The 18,874-nt window shown below is 58.2% G+C and overlaps 1 protein-coding gene and 1 pseudogene across 8 annotated transcripts; one reads left to right on the top strand and one right to left on the bottom strand.

The window, feature by feature from the left end:
• The first annotated feature begins 181 nt into the window (after nucleotides 1–181).
• Nucleotides 182–14,193, top strand: ZNF775 (zinc finger protein 775). 8 transcript variants are annotated; one of them, XM_016125941.2, is made up of 5 exons: nucleotides 286–728; nucleotides 2,743–3,485; nucleotides 5,540–5,606; nucleotides 7,909–7,985; nucleotides 11,828–14,193. In XM_016125941.2, exons 2-5 carry the CDS (start codon nucleotides 3,467–3,469, stop codon nucleotides 13,426–13,428), a joined length of 1,764 nt encoding a protein of 587 aa, XP_015981427.2. In that variant the 5' UTR covers nucleotides 286–728; nucleotides 2,743–3,466; the 3' UTR covers nucleotides 13,429–14,193. The 8 variants fall into 8 exon arrangements, 7 of the variants coding, with proteins under 7 accessions (XP_036086596.1, XP_015981427.2, XP_036086592.1 ...); XM_036230699.1 differs by having other exon boundaries at nucleotides 286–2,997; nucleotides 3,336–3,485; XM_036230700.1 differs by lacking the exon at nucleotides 286–728 and adding an exon at nucleotides 1,872–1,895 and having other exon boundaries at nucleotides 3,336–3,485.
• LOC118611041 lies at nucleotides 9,930–10,048 on the bottom strand (annotated as a pseudogene).
• Nucleotides 14,194–18,874: the final 4,681 nt, after the last annotated feature.

Here is an 18,874-nt window from a genome sequence, read left to right as displayed (position 1 = left end):
CGCGGGAGGCGAGGTCGGCCCGCCCCCCCAGGCCATTGGCTCCAGAGAACAAAGGGGCCGCCCCGCGGGCTCCTCTGATAGGGCCAAGCTGGTCATCTGAGCGGCACAGCCAATCAGGTGGCGGGGCGGCCCTGGGGATGGCCAGGCTCGCCAGCCAATCAGGGCCGCGTGCCCGCCCTGCCTGCCCCGGGACTGGCGGGGCTGGGGAGCCCAGTGCCCAAGTCGCCCCGGGGTGGCAGTTCCCGTTAACCTTAGCCACAAAGTCAAAGGTATTTATTCCCGTCCCCTCCCTCCGAGTCCCTCTGAATCCAGGCGGGGTGGGGCGTGCGGAGGGACAGACCGTGCTGTGGGGCCGGTGCCCAGCTCCGCTCTTCTCGCGCTGCCTCCACCCAGCCGCGGGCTGGAGGCGGCCTTGGGGACCTCGGCGTCCCCTGAGCTCCCCACCCTCCGGCGCCGAACTTTCCTCAGCCCCACACAACCCGTGGGGCCGGGGTCATGCGTGGGAGGGGCTTCAGGCCAGGGCAGAGAGCAGGAGGGGGCCGGTGAGAGCAGGAGGAACCGGGTGGTGAGTGGTGCGGGGGGCGGGACTGCTCCCCTCCCTCCCCCACGGCCCTCCAGGCGCGCTCCGCTACAGCGCTGTCCCGATGTTCGGGAGTTGTGACAATATCCCCGAAAGATCGAGCCTCTGGAGGGCAGGAACCCCAGTGCTCGCAGCAGAGTGACACATAGTAGGTACCTACCTAATAAATCATCATATGAGCGGGGCTAAGGGTTGGGGTGAGAACAATGAGAGGGAAGCCCCACGGAAACTGGAAGTGTGTGCGTAGAGGTCTCCCCGAAATTTTTATTGCAGGAAAATGGGCATGGGAGCCAAGATCTCAGTAGGGTTGGTGTAGGGGCTGGGGGCTTCTTCCTCTGTAAAGGCGGAGGGTATGGAGATGCCGCCTGCTCCCTGCAGCCCTTTGGGTAGGATGGAGCCTGGAGTGGGTCTTGGTCAGCTAGAGCTGGGTTGGGTGTGGTCAAAGCCGCAGAAGTTGGGGGGCAGAATGTGTAGGCTGTTCTTTTTAGGTCCCTGTGTTCATCTGTGAAATGAAGAGATTAGAGAGTACTGGTCTCCCTTCAACTCCGAGCTTCCACAATTCCATAATCTGTTTTGGACTTACATTTCTTTTATTCAAATGTTCTTTCATTAAAATTGTTATTAATGGTTTACAGCATGCGAGACCTTGGGCTGGGTGTTGGGGAGAGGAGAACACTCCCTGTGTTAAGATGTTTGCAGCCTTGTGTGCAGACAGACTAATTACCGTTACGCCATGTGGATGGTGCTGGGTTGGGTGGGCGCACAGGTTAAGCAGAGAAGGGCCCCCAGTTGAGCCTGGCATATCCAAAAAGGCTTCCTGGTCACGGTGGTCCCTGATCCGCACTGGGCAGGAAAGAGTTGGACAAGAATATTCCAGGACTGGCCACAGGCATGCGACAACTAGGCAAGGTCCCAGGGCCGCAGAGTGGGACAATGGGGCGGATTGGGGTGCAGTGAGGAGAGGTGGGCAGAGGCCAGGTTCAAAATGTTCTTGCCAAAAAATGTTTAGCTGAACCTGAGAGTGTTGAGGATCCACCAAAGTATCTGAAGCGAAGTGGTAACGTGTCCAAATGGCAGTTTTAGGAAAATTGCTCAGAGTGGTGGATGGATTGGAGGCACAGTCTCCGGTAGCGCAGGGGCGAGGCCTGAACTGAGGCAGCGGGAGGCAGCAGCAGGAGGTCCGGAGGTATTAAAAAGTAACACTGGTAGGACTTAGCGACCTACGGATTGTGAGGGTTCGCGCTCTGTGGTAGTGAAAGGGGGTGGCGTTTTTGAGAAGCCTGATGAAGACTCATTGTCCCCCCTGGGAGGCCAGGTAAGCCCAGGGCAGAGGGCAGAGGGTGGTAGAGGTGGTCTGGTCCGTGCACCTGCCCCTGAAGGAAGTTAAACTGAGAGATCCGAGGTTTCCTGGGGTGAGGTGGCCAGGAGAGAAGGGGGTGGTCAGGGTGGGCGGAAGGAGACCTGACATCTAACTCTTTGAGGCAGGAGTGTCACCTCTGGGTCTCGCTTTCTTCATCTGAAAAGGGGGAAACACTCCCTATTTTCTAAGCTCCTCGAATGCAGCAAAGAGTGGAAAAGTGTTTATAGATTAAACGTGCCCCCCCCCCATTCAAAGTGTATCAGGTAATGGGGGTCCCAGGCCCTGGCAGGCTCCTGAGTCCTGGTCTTGGGGTGGCAGAATGTGGGTGCTGCTCTCTCCTCTAACGGGAGATGGGTGAGCAAAGACTGGGATGGTAGTGCCCGTGTGTGGGACAGGTGCACGGCAGGGAGGTGAGGGTGGGACAGTTCCGGCAAAGGTGTGCATGTCAGGCAGGCGGAGACAGAAGTCCTGGAAGGAGGTGCCTCAGGGATGGGCCGCGGGTCGAATTGGGACCTCCGGGCGGAGGCCAGGCATGAAGAGCTGCCGCCCTGGCTGTCCACGGGCCCGGTTCCTAGGGAAGGCTGGCGGATGCGAACCGAGGTCACTGACCCCGGCTCTTCCTACCAGGCAGCCCTGCGGTACAGTCACACAAGGCGGGGAGTGGGGAGGGGGTGTGGCAACAGCAGTGACCTAGAGAGAATTCATCTCACCTTGTGAATATTTCTCAGAGTCCTTTCCTACTGCCCCCCCCCATTTGATATAACAGTCTATACACAGGAGCAAGCCTTATTTCCATTTGCAGATGGGGAGACTGAGGCCCAGAGAAGGAAAGAGGCTGGCCTGGGGTCACACGGCTAATTCGACACCTTCCCCTTCCACCGGTCTTTCTGTGGGAGGATGGGCTGCCCTTCTGCGTTGCTCCTCACCTCTGTGCCCTCTCCTGGGACTGAGGACCACAGTGTGGGTGCGGGAGTAGGAGATGGTCTGGAAGGGTCAGAAGTGATAGTGTTCCCACAGACTTCTTTCACCTGATGCTTGTAACCAGCCTGTGGAACAGGTACTTTCAATCTCCGTCGCCATTAGGAACCTAGGCCTAGAAGGGACGTGACTTGCCAAGGACAGGTGGGCCAGAACTCGGGGCTCCCAGCCTGCAAGGGGAGACCGGGCTGAGGAGCCTGGCCTGGCGGTGCCCAGGTTCCCAGGGATGGGGGAAGGGCCTGCTGCTGCCTCCTGGGCTGGATGCCCACAGGCCTGTCTGGGGGGGGGGGGGGGCTCCTGCTGCACTGGGCTAGCTGGGCAGAGCCTAGTTCTCTTTCTAGGGCTTTCTGTCCCTCCAGCTTCTCCTGAGCCAGCTGCAGCCTTGCTGGCCTCATGCCTCTCCTCTGCCCAGCACAGGTAACCCAGCAAGTGACTGTCCCCGTCATACTACCTCTGATCTCTACGCCAAGCTTCCTGGCTCACTGTGGACGCTTCGCTTCCATTCCCGCCTTCCTGGGTTTGGTCCCTGGAGCAGAGGGCCGGTGGGGATGGCGTGGCCCTGTGAGGGTAGGTGGGCGTTTCCGTTTCCACCAGTGCGCTGGGCTGTTTGTGCCGACGTGGTTCAGTGGGTATGCTTGAGTCTCTGGATCTGGCCTTGTTAAGTTTCTCAGCTTCTCTGTACTTTGCACGCACGGTCGTGCAGGTGTTCTCACGTGTTTGGGTATCTCTGTGCTTGTGCAGCTTTGACTTTTGTTTACTCAGCTGTGGTAGCTGAGAGGTGTGAATGGCTGTGTGTGTGTGTGTGTGTGTGTGTGTGTGTGTGTGTGTGTGTGATTTAGTGTCCATGTCAGTTTCTTCCCATGTGCCCATGATGGTCCATTTCGCATGAAAGACCCACTGATGCTAACGAAACTTGGTTTCGCACGCGGAGAACGTTGACTCCTCCTGAGCGGCTGATCCGGCATGGACTAGAGGTGCCCCCTCTTTAGTCCTTCATTTGTTTCATTCATTCATTCAGTCAATATAAACTGAGTCCCTTCTGCATGTCAGGGACCGGCCTGCCTTCCTGGAGTGTCCGGTCTGCTGCTGGCCGCCCAGCAGAACTTCGCGACGTGTTCTTCCCTGCCGTCCATTACAGTAGCTCGAGTCACAGGCCACTGTTGAGCGCTGGAAATGTGGCTGTTGTGATTGAGAAATAGATTTTTAATTTAACTTATATGAATTTAACTGCACGTGGGTTTAGAAACCAAACTTTAGGTTCTGGCGTGTCTCGTACCTTCTCGTGGGAAGCGACGTGGTCCCGGGGCGGGCCGACGCCAGCTGGGTCCTGGCTCCAGCACTCACTAGCGTGCGGCCTGGAGCAGGCAGCTGCACTTCTTGGAGCCGTGGTTCTTGTGGTAAATGGCTACAGGGGTGAAATGCTGCTGCTTGCTAAGCGCTTGGCACACGGCCGGTGTGCAGCGGGCGGTGCCGTGCCCCTGTCCCTCCTGCTGTCTGGCTGACCACCCCCTCTCCTTCCCCTAGCCGTCAACATCGAGGTGATCACCAGTGAGGCTGCAGAGCGAGAGCCCTGCACCTCGGGAGCACTCTGAGAGCACGCCTCAGGGCCGCCCGCGCTGGCCCGGGCACGGCCTCGAGCCCCGCTCCCTGGGGCCTGACCTGCCTGAGCGCCCACGGGTGGGTCAGGGCGAGGAAACGAGAAGCAGGGCCTGCTGGCCGGGAGCGCTGAGGAGAGGAGGCAGGGAGTGGGCGCGTGGGGCAGGGCAGGAGGCCGAGGGGGCGGGCGATGCACCAAGCACCGGGTGGGTGAACCCGCTGAGGGCTGGGACATGTGTGGTTAACGGGAAGGCAGGGGAGCATGGCAGCAGCAGGGGCAGCTCAGAGGGCACCCGGGGAGGACCACCCCTGCGCTCCGTTCCCTGGTTGTGAGCAGCGGCAGACTGGGGCCCTGGGTGCAGGCCTGGGTCGGGGCTCATGGCTGCGCAGGACCTGGGAGTTGGGCTTTTGGCCAGGGTTTGGGGAGATGCCACCCCTCAAAGCCTCAGCTTTCGGTGGGAGGCATGTGGCCAGTCCCTGCTCCGCTGATGACAAAGGACACAGGAGGCACCATCCGCTTCTCCTCCATCTGGGGCCTGAGTCTGTGAGGGGAGATGGATTTGGCTGGAGGAAAAGTTCAAGGGCCTGAGACCGGGAGGACGTGGGGAGACCGGACATGTCCCCTCGCTGCCTCTCCGCCCGTGGCTTTCTCCTTACCCCAGCTGCTCTCCACCCCCAAGTTTCTGCTAAGACCAAAGCTCCTTTGTTACCTTCTCCCGCCCCCGACCTCACCACCTGCCACAGGCCACAGTCCCGGCTTTGTGTGGCCCGGCAGTTGTCATGGCAGCTGCCCCGGTGGAGGCCTTCCGCTTGAGGGGGCTCTTATCCCAACTGCAGCCAGACCGTCGTGGGGCGGGCAGGGCTCAGAGCCAGGACCTGGGGAGGGGGACGTGTGTCCTGGTCTCCACAGAGCCTGCTGGGCCTGGAGGGGAAAGGTCAGCGGAGATTGGCGTCAGGGCCAAGTGGCCTGCAGGGACTGCTGGGGGTGGCAGATCGGCCTCCGTTGCCTCCTGTTTCTTGGCCAGGGCATTCCGCTGGGCAGCTTACTCGCTGGGTTCCTGTGCATCTTGGCTCAGCTGACAGATGTGTCAGGTGAGGCGGGAAGGGTGGAAAGGGCACAGCTTGGGGCAGGGGGATGTGTCTGGTGGCCTGGCTGACCTGAAGAGACCTGGCCGTGAAGAGGGACTTTTCTGTGGTCGGCCGTCTCAGGGTTTGTCTTCAGGCCACCTGCCGGCCTGCTTTCTGGATGCACCACCTGAGCACACAGGCGGGGGAGGGCCTCTGTCCCCTACTCCGGCCCTCTCATGTCTTACTTCTCTTGGGAGCCATGACGGTCCCCTTCCTTCCATGTCTGCTTGTCTTACTTGGACCAGGAGCCCCGTGACCCCTGCCGTGGCCAGGACAGAAGTTCCCAGGGACACGGGAGTAATTCGCTGTGAATTGGAGCCTTTCTGGCATCTGAGGCGATTTTTAGGCCCTACTGCCTCTTGGAAGACAGAATGGATCAAGTAGGACTGACTTGGTTGGGCTCACCGGGCCTCTTGTTGCATTGGGTTGGCGTTCTGTGAATAAGGCCAAGCCCCGCCCACCATCCTCACGCTGAATTGTGGATCCTGCTGCCGGACTGGGTTTCCCAGAGTTGAGGTGGCTCTCCTGTTCTCTAGTCCCCTGAGCCTCTTTAGGCAGACATTGGGGAGAGGCTTCCCCAAGGTGAAGGATGCAGAGTAACCTTGAGGGGACAGGCGGCACAAGGGACCCCCGGGGCCTTTCCCCCCCTCTGCCTGAGGCCCCCCACCCTCCCCCTTCTCTGCACCACAGCAGGCGTTAGCGTCTCTAGGAGACCACAGGAGGAATGCGAAATACAAGTGAGAACAAAATCTGCCGACTCAGAAAGGCTCCCTACTGAAGACGATTTATTACTGAACAAGCCTCATACCAGAAAGAGACGCAGGTCGCAGGCAGTCCGCTAGGGGGCGGGGTGTCTCTCCCATTTTTGTACCCGGGAAAATGATTTTTCTATATTTTAGATTCTACCTCCCACCTGCCCTCTTGGCAGGGTCTAGATTGCCAGCCTGGGTCCCTGCCCCAGGAGTGGCTGCTGGAAGGGGACCTGGGAAAGGGAAGCGGGGACCCTAAGCATGAGGTCTCTGTGGGGCTCTTGAGGGCCCCGGGTGGGGGGCAAGGTAAACTGGGTTTCCTGTGATGGGGCTGAGCTGAGGGGTCCAGAGAAAATGTTGACTGATGCCCAGAAAAGCCCCTTGGTCACAGCTGTTGGAGCGGAGCCGACAGCCACAGGTCCTTGCTGGGCCTTTGGGACTGTGGGGGGGAAGGGGATACAGGGGTGCGAAACCAGGTCCCCGTCCTTAGAGAGGCAGTCCACGGCACAGGCCGCCCGCAGCCCCCCTCTGAGTGTGGGTCGGCCGGCAGCGTTTGTGCCCTGAGTCCCTGTGAGTGCCCGCTGTGCGGGGCCTCCGTCCCAGGCCCCAGGCACTCCGCAGTGGGCATGAAAAGATCTTGTCCTCGCGATGACAGGGATAAGCAGACAAGTCAATACTACATCAGGGGGCCAAGTGTCACGGAGGAGTGTGCGAGGGCGCTGGCCTGCGCCCTGACCCAGAGGAGCCAGGAGAGGCCGCTCTGAGGAGGTGACATCTAGGCCGAGACCTGAAAGAGATGAGGGGGGCCATGCAGAGGTCTGGAGCAGCACCCCACGCAGGGGGCAGTCAGCGCAAAAGCCTGAGGCATCCGAGTATCGTGACCTGTCTCCAGTAGTGTTCAGGCAATAAGTGAGCCCATCAGGAAATGTCCTGACAACCTGAGCGTTAAAAAAAGAGATGAGCCCAGATCGGCGATGGTACCCCAGCTGGGCCGTGTGTGTTCTGGCACGGAGAGCTCCCTGGGGAGGGCGGCGGGGGGGCTTGTGCTGGGACATGGATGGGGACATTGAGAGAGGAGGGGCCGGTGACTTTGGAGGGACTCTGCCTTTCGGGGTGTCTGTACAACCTCTCCCTCCATAACCTATTTGAGTTTCTGCCGGGGGGTGGGGCGTGGGAGCGGAGCCCTTCACACGCTGCTCTGCAGGTGTAGGGCTCCAGTCTGGGGGCTAAAAGGCCTGTGACCTTGCCCAGTGTCCCCATTCGGCCACCTCTGTGACTCCAGGCCTTTCAGCAACCCTCTCTGGCCTTAGTTTCCTCTTCATAAAGTAGGAGTTGTGTCTGTTTTACCTGTCTAGCAGGTATATGTGCTATTAAAAACACCTGCACATTTCCACTGAGGCGCTGGGTGGGAAAGCTCTTGAAAGAGCCAGGCTGCACCTGCGAGGTGGCGGGAGGGCTGGGAACCCCTTCTGTCCTTGTCTCACAGACCGATTCTCTTTGCCCCGCCTCACCCGCAGAGCGCAGGCGGGGAGCGTGTGCCGATGCCAGCGTGGGGCCTCCAGGATGGAGCGTGGCCTGGCTAGTGCCAGCACAGGTAAGAGAGAAGCTGGCAAGGAGCGAGCCAGCCTCAGCCCCCTCCCCAGGCCTGTCCCCCCTGTCCTTCTGAAGCCAGCCCGGGGCGAGTTGCTGCTCTCACAGTGGCTTAGAGAGTGTCAAGTTGCAGGGTGGGACCAGGTTGTGGAAGGTCATGTCAAAGAATGGAACAAAACAGACTCTGAGAGCTAAGAAAATGACAAAGCACAGCCTACGACTTGCGAGGCGAGAGAACATGCATGCCCCGCCCCCCAGTAGAAATGTGCGGGGGTACGGGGTGTCGGGGGGGCTTTGGGTAGCGAGATGTTTAAATGCTGCTGCAGAGTTTATGGTGGCCATGCCAATCAAACTGAATACCAGCACTCTGGGTAGGACGAGGGGTTAAAACAAGCCCAGCTGTCCTTGTCGTCCTCACCATAACTGGCACTGGTGCTGGGGTCACTCAGAGTTCATGGTCTGTGTCAGCTGAGCCACTTAGAGCCCTTTGTGAGGAAACAGCCCGGAGGGGGGCGGCGTGCTGTCTGGTACCATACGCTCTGGGCTGGGTCCTGATGCCACCCCCTTCCCAGTCTGTCCCCCAGCTCCATGTGGGCTGTCGCTTTGAATGCTGAGAGCATTCCCTGGGTGTGTGCACACGCGCGTGTGCGTGACATTACCGTAATTACAGGAAAACCTAGGAGAGAGTCAGTTCCAAACATTTTGGCCCTTTTTCCCAGGTAAACTCACAAGTGGAGTGCTCATTCCCGTGTGAGCGGGATGGCAGAGTGCGCGGGCCTTTCCAGCCTGCCCCCTTCACTCAGCGGCAGTGTGCGTTTACATTGCCTCCATGTCCTCTCGTGGCTCGACGGTTCGTTTCTTTTTATCGCTGAATGATACTCCGTTGCTTGGTGTACCGCTGCTCACCCACCGAAGGACATCTTGGTCGCACCAAGTTCTGACAATTCCGAATAAAGCTGCTGTAAACATCTGCGTGCAGGTTTTTGTGTAGACGTAAGTTTTCAGCCCCTTTGGACAAATAGCGAGGAGCGTGATTGCTGCATCACACGGGCAGAGTGTTCAGTCTTGTCAGAAACTGACCAGTTGTCCTCCAAAGTGGCTGCGCCGTGTTGCGTCCCTCACCAGCATTTTTTTGTCATTGGTGTTTGGGATTTTAGCCATTCTAGTAGGTGGCAGTAGTATTCTCGCTGTTAGTGTGGAAGCCAAAATCTCCCTTTCTCATTTTTAGAATTTTCTGGGCGATTTGTGCAAATTGTAAATTTAATGAGTAATTAGGATTACACTGAATTTAAACATTGTTCTGGCGTAAAGGGCTTCTTCTCATCTAGGAACATGATGTATTTGTCCTTTTATTTATATTTTCTTTATCACTTCAATAAAGTTTTAGAGTTTTCTTCACATAAGCTTTACACATATGTTAGGTTTATTCCCAGTTAGCTTTTATTGCCATTTTTTTTTAAGTTACAAATTATTATATGTTTTTCTATCTGGCAATCTTGTTGAAACCCTTTCATCTCTAATACTTTGTCAATGGGCTCTCTCGTACATTCTAGGTGATAGTGTTCTTTTCATATATATATATATATATATATATATATATATATATATATGTTTCTTTTTTCCCTCTATGCTTTGTCTAATTTCTCAAGGACAATGTAGAAGAGTGGCAGTGCCACTGAGCACCCTTGTCTTGTCCCTAACTTGAATGGACTTCTAACCTTTTGCCTTTGGTTAGAACATTTGCCACAATTTCTAGTATAGCTCCTTTGTCAACCTAAGGAAGTTTCCTTATACTCCTACTTTACTAAGAGCTTCCTCTTTTCCCTTCCTCCTCTCTCGTCCTTCCCTTCTTCCTTCTCTCCCTCCAGAAATGCTGTTGACTTTTGTCATATGACTTTTCACACCTGTGGAGATGGTATAAGGTTTTCCACTTTTGTTTTTTTTCCTTTGCCTGCAGCACCTGGTCTTCGTAGGCGGTCTCCCATCCAAGTATTAACCAGGCCCCATCCTGCTTAGCTTCCGAGATCAGACGAGATCGGGGATGTTCAGGGTGGCGTGGCCGTAGTGGTTTTCCACTTTTTAAAACTTAAAGTCACAGATTATATTGAGCCATTTCTGCAGGGTCCTGCTGCACTGTTCTTTTAATACTGCTGAACCTGCTTTGCTGATGGTCTTGCGTGTGTTCTTGGCGTCTAGCAGAGAATCATAAACCTATAATTTCCTGCCCGCCCCGCCCTTGTCTTGTTTTGATCTTGGATTATGGCAGCTTGTAGGCTCCGTCCCTCCCTCTCTTCCTAGTCACTATCAGTTTATGAGAGCTGGGAATAATCCTTCCCTTGAAGTTTTAGTAGAACCTGTTTATACAGTTGAGGGGCCTGTGTCTCATTTTCAAGGTAGAACTTTAGCTTCCTTTTCCATTTCTTCTAGTTGACGATATAGATATGTTTTTACCTGTTCTCGAGTCAGTTTTGTTCACTTACATTTTTTCACAAAATCCTCCATTTTATATAGATTTTCAAATTGACATACAGTATTTTAGTAATTCTTTTTAAATCTATATGTTCCCTTTATCTTATAATCTCAGCTTTTATCTTTTAATTCCTTCCTACTTCCTTTGGGTTGATTCTGTTGTTATATATTGGAACCTATTGTTCAGAACCTCTTTGTTCATAACCGTTTCATTTCACCTACTTTTTATTGAATCTAAACTTATTGAAGTGTAACACATAGAAAAATGCGTAGGTCGCAAGCCTTATAAATTCTTAAGGACATGCTCATGTAAGCAGCAGCATGCAGATGGAGAGAGGGAACACTGCCAGAACCCCGGAAGTCCCCTCCTGCCTTCTTCTAGTCACAGTGCCCTGTATAAGGGGACCATTATCCTGACTTCTGACTCATCGATTAGTTTTGCCAGCTTTGAACTTCACGTAAATGGAATCGTTTCTGTTTAGTATCTGTAGCAGACCTTTTCCATCAGGCTGATGTCCATGACCTAGGGCAGCGGTCCCCAGCCTTTCTGGCACCTGGGACCAGTGCTCCTATGAGAATCTAATGCCTTATGATGAGGTGGAGCTGAGGCGGTGATGCTGGCACTGGGGAGCGGCTCACGTACAGATGAAGCTTTGCTCACTGCCAGCTGCTCACCTCCTGCTCTGCAGCCCGGTTCCTAACAGGCCACTGACTGGTACCTACTGAGCTAGAGGGACAAAGCGGCCCCCGCAGACTTGAGCAGCTGTGTTCAGGCCGCTCAAAAGTAAAGGGTACTAGGTTTAGTACAAGGCGACACCTGTTCTGGATGCCAAGACCTTTGTGGCTGACTTTCTTGTTCTTGGTTCTGTTGAAGAAAGGTGAGGTTGCCGAACAGCCCAGGTCCAAGCAGGTGAGGGGCTCACGCACGGCGGCCGCTCCGCTGGAGAGGGCCTGGCAGTGATGGACTGGGCATGCCCTCGCCGGGCGAGCTCCCGGCATGTGGAGGAGCCTCTTGGAGAACGAGAGTCAGAAATTGGCCCATGTTCTGCTTGCTCCTCGATGTTCTCACAGCATCCGTGTCTCTGACCATCTCTGCATCGCCCGGGCCCGGGGCAGAGCCAGCCAGGCGGCCTGTGCACCTGGCTGTCCTGCCTCGCATTTTTCCCTTGGCCCTCTCCACGCCTCAGCCGCCTTCTGCCTCATTGTCCTTCCCACGTTCCCTTACTCTCTTCTTTCTCCTTTCCGGTTCCCTCTTCTCCACTTCTAAACCTTTCCTTCTGCATTCTTTTCTCCTGCCTTATTTCCTGCTGTGCCCGGCCTCCACCCCGCAGAGCAGTGACTGACTCTCGCTGTCCTCTCTTCCTTCGCCCCTGGCAGGAGATGGGCTGGTGATGAAGGTCAAGCAGGAGAAGCCAGAGTGGCTGCTGCAGACGCTGGCATCGCAGGCCGCCCTTTCCAAGGATAAGGAAAACATTTTCCAGCAGCGTCGGGGCCTCGCGCCATGCCAGACCATGAAACCTCGAGCTTTGGGGGGACAGGAGGAGACTGGGGGGCCCAGGTGGACTCCTCCCACTGAGCAGGATACAGGGCTGGCAGGCCGGGCTCCAGGGACAGCCCCCAGTCCCCTGAGCCCCGCTCTTTCTGCCGGCGAGGGTCACTTCGTGTGCCTGGACTGCGGGAAGAGGTTCAGCTGGTGGTCGTCCCTGAAGATCCACCAGCGCACCCACACCGGGGAGAAGCCCTACCTGTGCGCCAAGTGCGGCAAGAGCTTCAGCCAGAAGCCCAACCTGGCGCGCCACCAGCGGCACCACACGGGCGAGCGGCCCTTCTGCTGCCCAGAGTGCGCCAGGCGCTTCAGCCAGAAGCAGCACCTGCTCAAGCACCAGAAGACCCACTCGCGGCCCGCCACCCACTCGTGCCCTGAGTGCGAGCGCTGCTTCCGCCACCAAGTGGGGCTCCGCATCCACCAGCGCGCGCACGCCCGCGACCGCGAGGGCGCCCGCGCCGGGCTGCCGGAGCTGCTGCGGGACGCCGCGGCCCGCCGAGGCTGTCGCCTGCGGCCCGCGCCGCCGCGGAGCCGCCCCGAGTGGGCCTGGCTCGGGCTCTGCCAGGGCTGGTGGCGCCAGGCCGGGGCCCGGACCGCAGCCCCCACCGCCGCCACCGCGGGGCCGGGCGAGCAGCGCCAGTTCATCTGCAGCGAGTGCGGCAAGAGCTTCACGTGGTGGTCGTCGCTGAACATCCACCGGCGCATCCACACGGGCGAGCGGCCCTACCCGTGCCCCGAGTGCGGCCGCCGCTTCAGCCAGAAGCCCAACCTCACGCGGCACCGGCGCAACCACACGGGCGAGCGCCCGCACCCCTGCCCGCACTGCGGCCGCAGCTTCCGCCAGAAGCAGCACCTGCTCAAGCACCAGCGCACGCACCTGCCCGGCGCCCAGGCGGCGCGCTGCCCCAGCTGCGGCCAGACCTGCGCCAGCCGCGCGGCCCTGCGGGCCCACCAGCGCGCGCACGCCGCCGCCGCCGCCCAGCTGCTGCGCCCCGGGCCCGCCGTGCGTGGCGCCGAGCAGCAGGCCCAGGCCCCCCCGGGCCGCTCGGCCCCGCCGCGCAGCGCCCCGCCGGCCCGGGGGCCTGGGGACGTGCTGTGGGGCGGCGCGCGGGCGGGCCTGGCCGGGCCCGGGGCGCAGCGCCAGTTCATCTGCAGCGAGTGCGGCAAGAGCTTCTCGTGGTGGTCGGCGCTCACCATCCACCGGCGCATCCACACGGGCGAGCGGCCCTACCCGTGCCCCGAGTGCGGCCGCCGCTTCAGCCAGAAGCCCAACCTCACGCGGCACCGGCGCAACCACACGGGCGAGCGGCCCTACCTGTGCGCCGCCTGTGGCCGCGGCTTCAGCCAGAAGCAGCACCTGCTCAAGCACCAGCGCGTGCACCGGGCGGCCCTGGCGCCCTCCCCTGGCGCCAAGGACGACGCGCTGGAGTGAGCCTGGACCCAAGTGCACCGTGGTGGGGGGGATGTTTTCGGGGGTGCCTGGGGGCAATGGCCAGAAATGGTGGCTTTTAGAACCCCAGAGCGTAAGCCCCTATCAAAAGGCTCTGAGGGCTTGAGAACGGAATTCAAGAAGCATCCCAAAGGGGGACTGCAAAAGGTCCCCCGTGGCCTGAGGGGGCGAGCGAGCGAGCTCAGACATTCCTCACCTGGACCCCAGGTGCCGAGGTGTCAGGGTGTAGTCTGTGTACCTCCTCAGGTGGGACCGCAGCCCTCAGGCGCCAGGCGCGGGTGCCTAGGGTCGCTGGGAGAGGCTCCCAGGTGTGAAATGGCCCGGGGCTGGCCTGGTCAGCCGGAGCTCCAGCCTGTCACACTCAGGCTGCACTGCGGGATGGCCCGGTCGCAGCGGTTCCGAGGATGGAAGCAGGAAGCTGCGGCTGCGGAGGGGCAGGGTTATCCCAGCGCCGAGGCCAGAGTCTGGCGCGTACTGGCCGTTCAATACATATTTTTAGAAGGAAGGAATGGTTCTGTGGTCCTTCTCCACCCCGGGGACCTGACCCTGGGACTGGTATGTGTGCGATGGGCGGGCGTGGGGCTGGGGGAGTAAAACACAAGGGGTGTGCTCTCAGCCGGGGAGGGACCTGGTGCAGAAGAGAGCCCAGGGTGCTGCTCCTGCTCTGTGGGCCTGGGCTCACCCGGTGGCTGTCACTGACTTGGACCCAGCGTCACAGAAGGGAAACATGAAGGATCGATGAACTCACGTGGTCTTGCCTGTCCTCTCCCGGCTTCCCTTCCCGAGCTCCGGGTCTGTGTGTGCTCCACCTGATCCATTATCCCCGGGACCAGGACAGGGGACTTCAGCCATGAGCATGGCAGCACCCCCCCCCCCCGCCCCCCGCCATTCTCTTTCCTCTCTTCCAAGATGATTTGATCTGTTCCTACATACTCCTCTCAACCTGTAGCCCCAAAGGTCAGTCCTCATGCTCTTCCAAAGCAGGGGGACCGCAGCCCTGGTGCTGACGGGTGACCCCAGACTCCAGCCCAGCTGTCTTCCCCGGGAGGAGGGGTGGGTGTTGGGGTGCCGGGCTTCCATAGCTGGGAGGTGGGGGGATAAAGGGGAACGCTGGCTGATCCTGTGGGAGGATGAACCGTGTCTGCGGGCCTCCCAGGGGCCTGCGGGGTGGGGGCGGGTTCTCTGAACTCAGAGACGTCTGCCTTGTCCAGGAGCTGCCGCGTTCACCCCGGCTTCCAGCGACCCCTCTCTTTGGATTTTGTTTAATCCCTTTCATCTGGCAGGAGCTCTAATTGTTATACCATTTATACCATCACGAAAGCACCTGCGGGAGTGATCCAGCTTACCTCGGTAACCGCACTGGTGATGGTTGGTTTTCTGCTGGGGCTGCCGACTCGTGGTCTTTGATCACCGGCCATGCTATGGGAACTCTCACAACTGGGCGAGCTGTGCCCATTGGAGAGTTTAGTTCTCAAGACCAGCCGGAAGCCAGATGAGAAGGGTTTTCTTAGGTCCTCTCTCTAACCCATACCAGCCCTAGATGCTCCCTGTCTCCCTATAACCTGCCCAGCTCCTCTAGCTCCTCCCCCAGCCCACCCTGCTCTGGGAGGCCAAGGGCCTTGGATCTCACCAAAACCTACTTTAACCATGGGAAAGGCTCGAGTCATTCGCTTCTTTCTCTTTGCCACTTAGCAAAGCCTGAGACAAATTCAAGCAAGCCCACTTCCCCCAGGAAGGCATCCGGGAGTACCACCATGCCTGCGTTAGAGAGCCACCGTCTGCAAGGACGGACCTACAGAAACCCCAGAGCCCGTCGAATCAGGTGCCCGAGGGGCAAGGCAGGTGGCTGCAGACAGGTGGGCGGGAGTTTCTGGACCACAGCTGTGTTACCGCCCACAAGGGGCCCATGTTCAGTGATCAAGTCAGATAGCTGTGTTGGTAGGACTTGGGGTTAATGGAGTCTAATTACAGTCCCCCCTTCCCCTGTGCACAGTCATGAGAATGCCTGTTCGCTGACCCAAGGTGACCAATGCTCTCACGACTGGGTGCTTCGGGTCATGATCGGGACAGGGCTAAGTCCCCCAGAGTGAAGGATTACTGAGGTGCATGCCCCAGTGACCAGGTCATGGGATGACACAGCACTGAACAAGCCTACCAGGCACTGTGGCAGGATTCAGGGAAGCTGCAATGGACAAGCCACCGTCTTAGTCGGCTCAGGCTGCATCACGCAGTACCACAGACAGCGGGCTTCAACAGCGCTGTCTGGACGGGCCAAGATCAAGCTGCCGGCCAGTTGGTTCCCAGCGAGGGCCTTCCTGGCTTGCAGATGACCACCCTTTCTCTGTGTCCTCATATGGTGGGGGAAAGGGCACGAGAGGGTGTTCCGGTCTCTCTTCCTCTTCTTATAGAGACACTAATGTCACCAGGAGGTCCCCAATCTCATGACCTCACCTAAACCTGCCTCCTAAAGGTCCCGTCTCCAAATGCCATCATGTTGGCAATCAGAGCTTCAATTTATGAATTCGCAGGGAGACACAATTCAGTCAACAGCAGTCACAGTCCCTACCCTTGAGGAGCTCGTGGAGTTTCATGGAAAATCATTCCAAGACATGGCTGGGAACAGTCTATAGAGCCAGCTCTCGAAGTGTCTGTATAGATTGTCCCAGCAAGGCTCTCTTCGCAAAGGCTTCCTTGTTCACCATCTCATTTCGTCTCCCCACGAGTCAGTGACCTCGGTGGGCGGTGAGACAGGGAAGGGCCGTGGGGACGGTGGGACTTGTCTGCCAGGTCGTGCTGCAAATCGGCGGCAGGTCCCAGGCCTCTCGTGAGCCCGCGCCTCTTCCACTGTCACAATCGTGGGCTTCCCCAAGGGACGCCTGGCATTGTCAACTTCGATTTCCATTCCCCTTCCTTTTAAAATAATAAAACTAGGTCAGAGAGTATTCAAGAAGAGGCACACTATAGAATCAAAGCCAAGGTCAGACCCATCCTGGTGGTTTATAATTCAAAATGCTCCAGAGCACGCTGAGATTAAAGGGTGGCCCAGGGGAACAGAAAAGCACCGTGAGTAAATAAATCAAGATCTTGAAGGACTTCTATGCCGTCCACCGCCAGGTAAGGGCGGGGCGGCAGTGCGACCCCGCAGCCAGGCCGCCAGCCGGCCAGGTGAGCTCGGCGGAGCTGGGGTTGCGGGAACTGCCCGCATCATCCCTGTGTTTCAGTGTTAGGAACAGGCAGGGAGCTAAGAAAAAGGACTCAGGTCCTCAGAAAATGGTCGTCCTCGGACAAGCAGCATAGGCTTCAAGTCAGAGACCGGGGGGCGGGGGTTCAGCCTCTTTGGGGGGATTTGGTTCCCCACTGCCCAGCCCCAGGGAGCTGTCTGAGGAGACGGGGATGAGGCCGGAGGGGCAGGCGAGGAGAGAGCACCCAGTGCGAGTGGGGGATGCTGCCGAGACCTTTCGTTTTTTACGTAGTCGATTTGGTAAAGAAACGCCCCTGACCTTTTGACAAGAGGAGGAGGGTCGGGGCCCCAAACAGTATGCTCCCACATATCGCCGCTCATGTCAGATCCCAGCACCGAAGAGGTGGAAATGAATGGCATCCCTCAGCTTGTCCCCCGGGGTAACACGAGAAAGGTGTCTCCTAGGTCACTCCGATCCAGGGGGAAGGGGGTGTCCTAGACCAGCGCTGTCCAGTAGAACTTTCGTGATGATGAACATGTCCTCTGTGCTGTCCGATGCCACAGCTGTGTGTGGCGACTGAGCACTTAAAATGTGGCTAGTGAGGCTGAGGAATTGAATTTTAAATTGTATTCGATTTTAATTAATTTAAATTCAAAGAGCCACACGCGACCATCGGACAGTCCAGCCCTGAGGATTGTCCTCCTGTGGAGAAGTCGAACGCTGGCTCTCTCCCTGGCCACTCCCTCCCCTCAACGAAAAAAAGCTTTCCTTGTTGTTGGCAACAGCAGATGGGGACAGGTAGTACTGGGGCTAAATCATCCTGGCTTTGTCACTTAAGCCGTGGGACTTGGGTGAGGAGCCTATGCGAAGCATGTCGTGTGGGGCCTGGCACACAGCAGGCAGGCACTCAGGAAGTGGTGGCTGTCATCGCCGGGGTCAGCGCCGAGCATGGCTGCCCACACAGCATCTGGGGCAGGGGCGGTGGCACTGTGCAGAGGGGAGGAAAGTGTTCTCAGACAGAGCCCCATCCCTGTCCCTGTCCCTGTCCCCGGGGGCAACGACCCCGCCCCAGCGGTAAGCAGGCTCCCCACAAGTTTAGGGACCTGGGGAAATTGATGTCGTCAGTCACGTTGTGGGTTTTAATTTCAAGTACAGAGAACTTTGGAGCAAATGTGACTTCTCCAGGTGGGTCTCTGCTGGCCTCCCCGCCTGAAGCTGTGGCAGGGGCTGTAGCTGGGCCCATAGCTCCTCGCCATATCCACGGCCTCAGCACCCTGGCCGGCCACCAGCCGCAGCTCTCGGAGGCTGCTTGCAGGCATGGGCTGAGGACCTCCCTTGTGCTGGCCACTTGGGATCCAGAGATGCTGAAAACATAGTCCGGGCCCTTGGAGGCTCACACCTTGTGGGCAAGCAGAGGTGTGCTGAATCCCAGTTTGAAGCCAGCACAAGGTGCTTAATTAGGAGAGGGACGTTAGTGATCGATTGCCATCCAGTCCGGGGACGTGGGAGGAGCTGGTCATGGGAGGTGGTTGTGCAGCTGAGCAAAGCCCCAGGGATGAGGGCTGGAGCAGGAGGGGCTGGAGGATGACCAGGCTTCTGTCTGTGAGAGCAGCGGTCTGGAGCTGTCCAGGGCCACACACGGGGTGATGACTGTCCATCTGGCTGCCCCTGGGAATGGGGTAGGGGATACAGTGCAGGGCCTTGGGCTAGGCTCCACAGAGCTGTACATGCCTCTGCCCACAAGGGGGCCACGGGTCAGCTGTCCTCTGGGACACCACGGCTGTGTGCAGCCCAGGCCTTCGTTAGGGTCCAGAGTCCAGCTGTCACAGGAGCCTTGCGGAGTGGTGGTGATCGACATGCTGGCCACCGGCCCCGCCTGCACAGAGAGGTGTGGCTGTGTTTGCGGAATATTTCCACATTGCCATTCCACTGTGTTCGCCACAGCGTGTGACAACTGTGCAGGGAGATGTGGGAGGGGGTGCACGTGTATGAAACCCCAGAGATGAAGTGGCTCGGGGGGGCTCCCGCCGTGGCAGAGCAGAGCACGGAGGCCTCCCGATGTCGCGGGCCCTCGGCATTCCCACTGAGAGGTGATGAGCTTCAGGTGCCAGCCCCCTTCCCCCCGCCCCCGCCGCACCTCCCCCAGCTGTGTCCCTTTTTCTTTCTGGTTTGGAACAGCTTACCCACACAATGCTGCTAAAAATATGGGCGGCATCCTCAGGTATTTTACTGATTTTGCTTTTGAA

The sequence above is a fragment of the Rousettus aegyptiacus genome, unplaced genomic scaffold (genome assembly GCF_014176215.1).
Source record: "Rousettus aegyptiacus isolate mRouAeg1 unplaced genomic scaffold, mRouAeg1.p scaffold_m13_p_13, whole genome shotgun sequence".
NCBI classification, from domain to species: Eukaryota; Metazoa; Chordata; class Mammalia; order Chiroptera; family Pteropodidae; genus Rousettus; species Rousettus aegyptiacus.
Note: the sequence above shows the minus strand (reverse complement) of the source record. Positions and strands in the feature narration are given on the sequence as shown.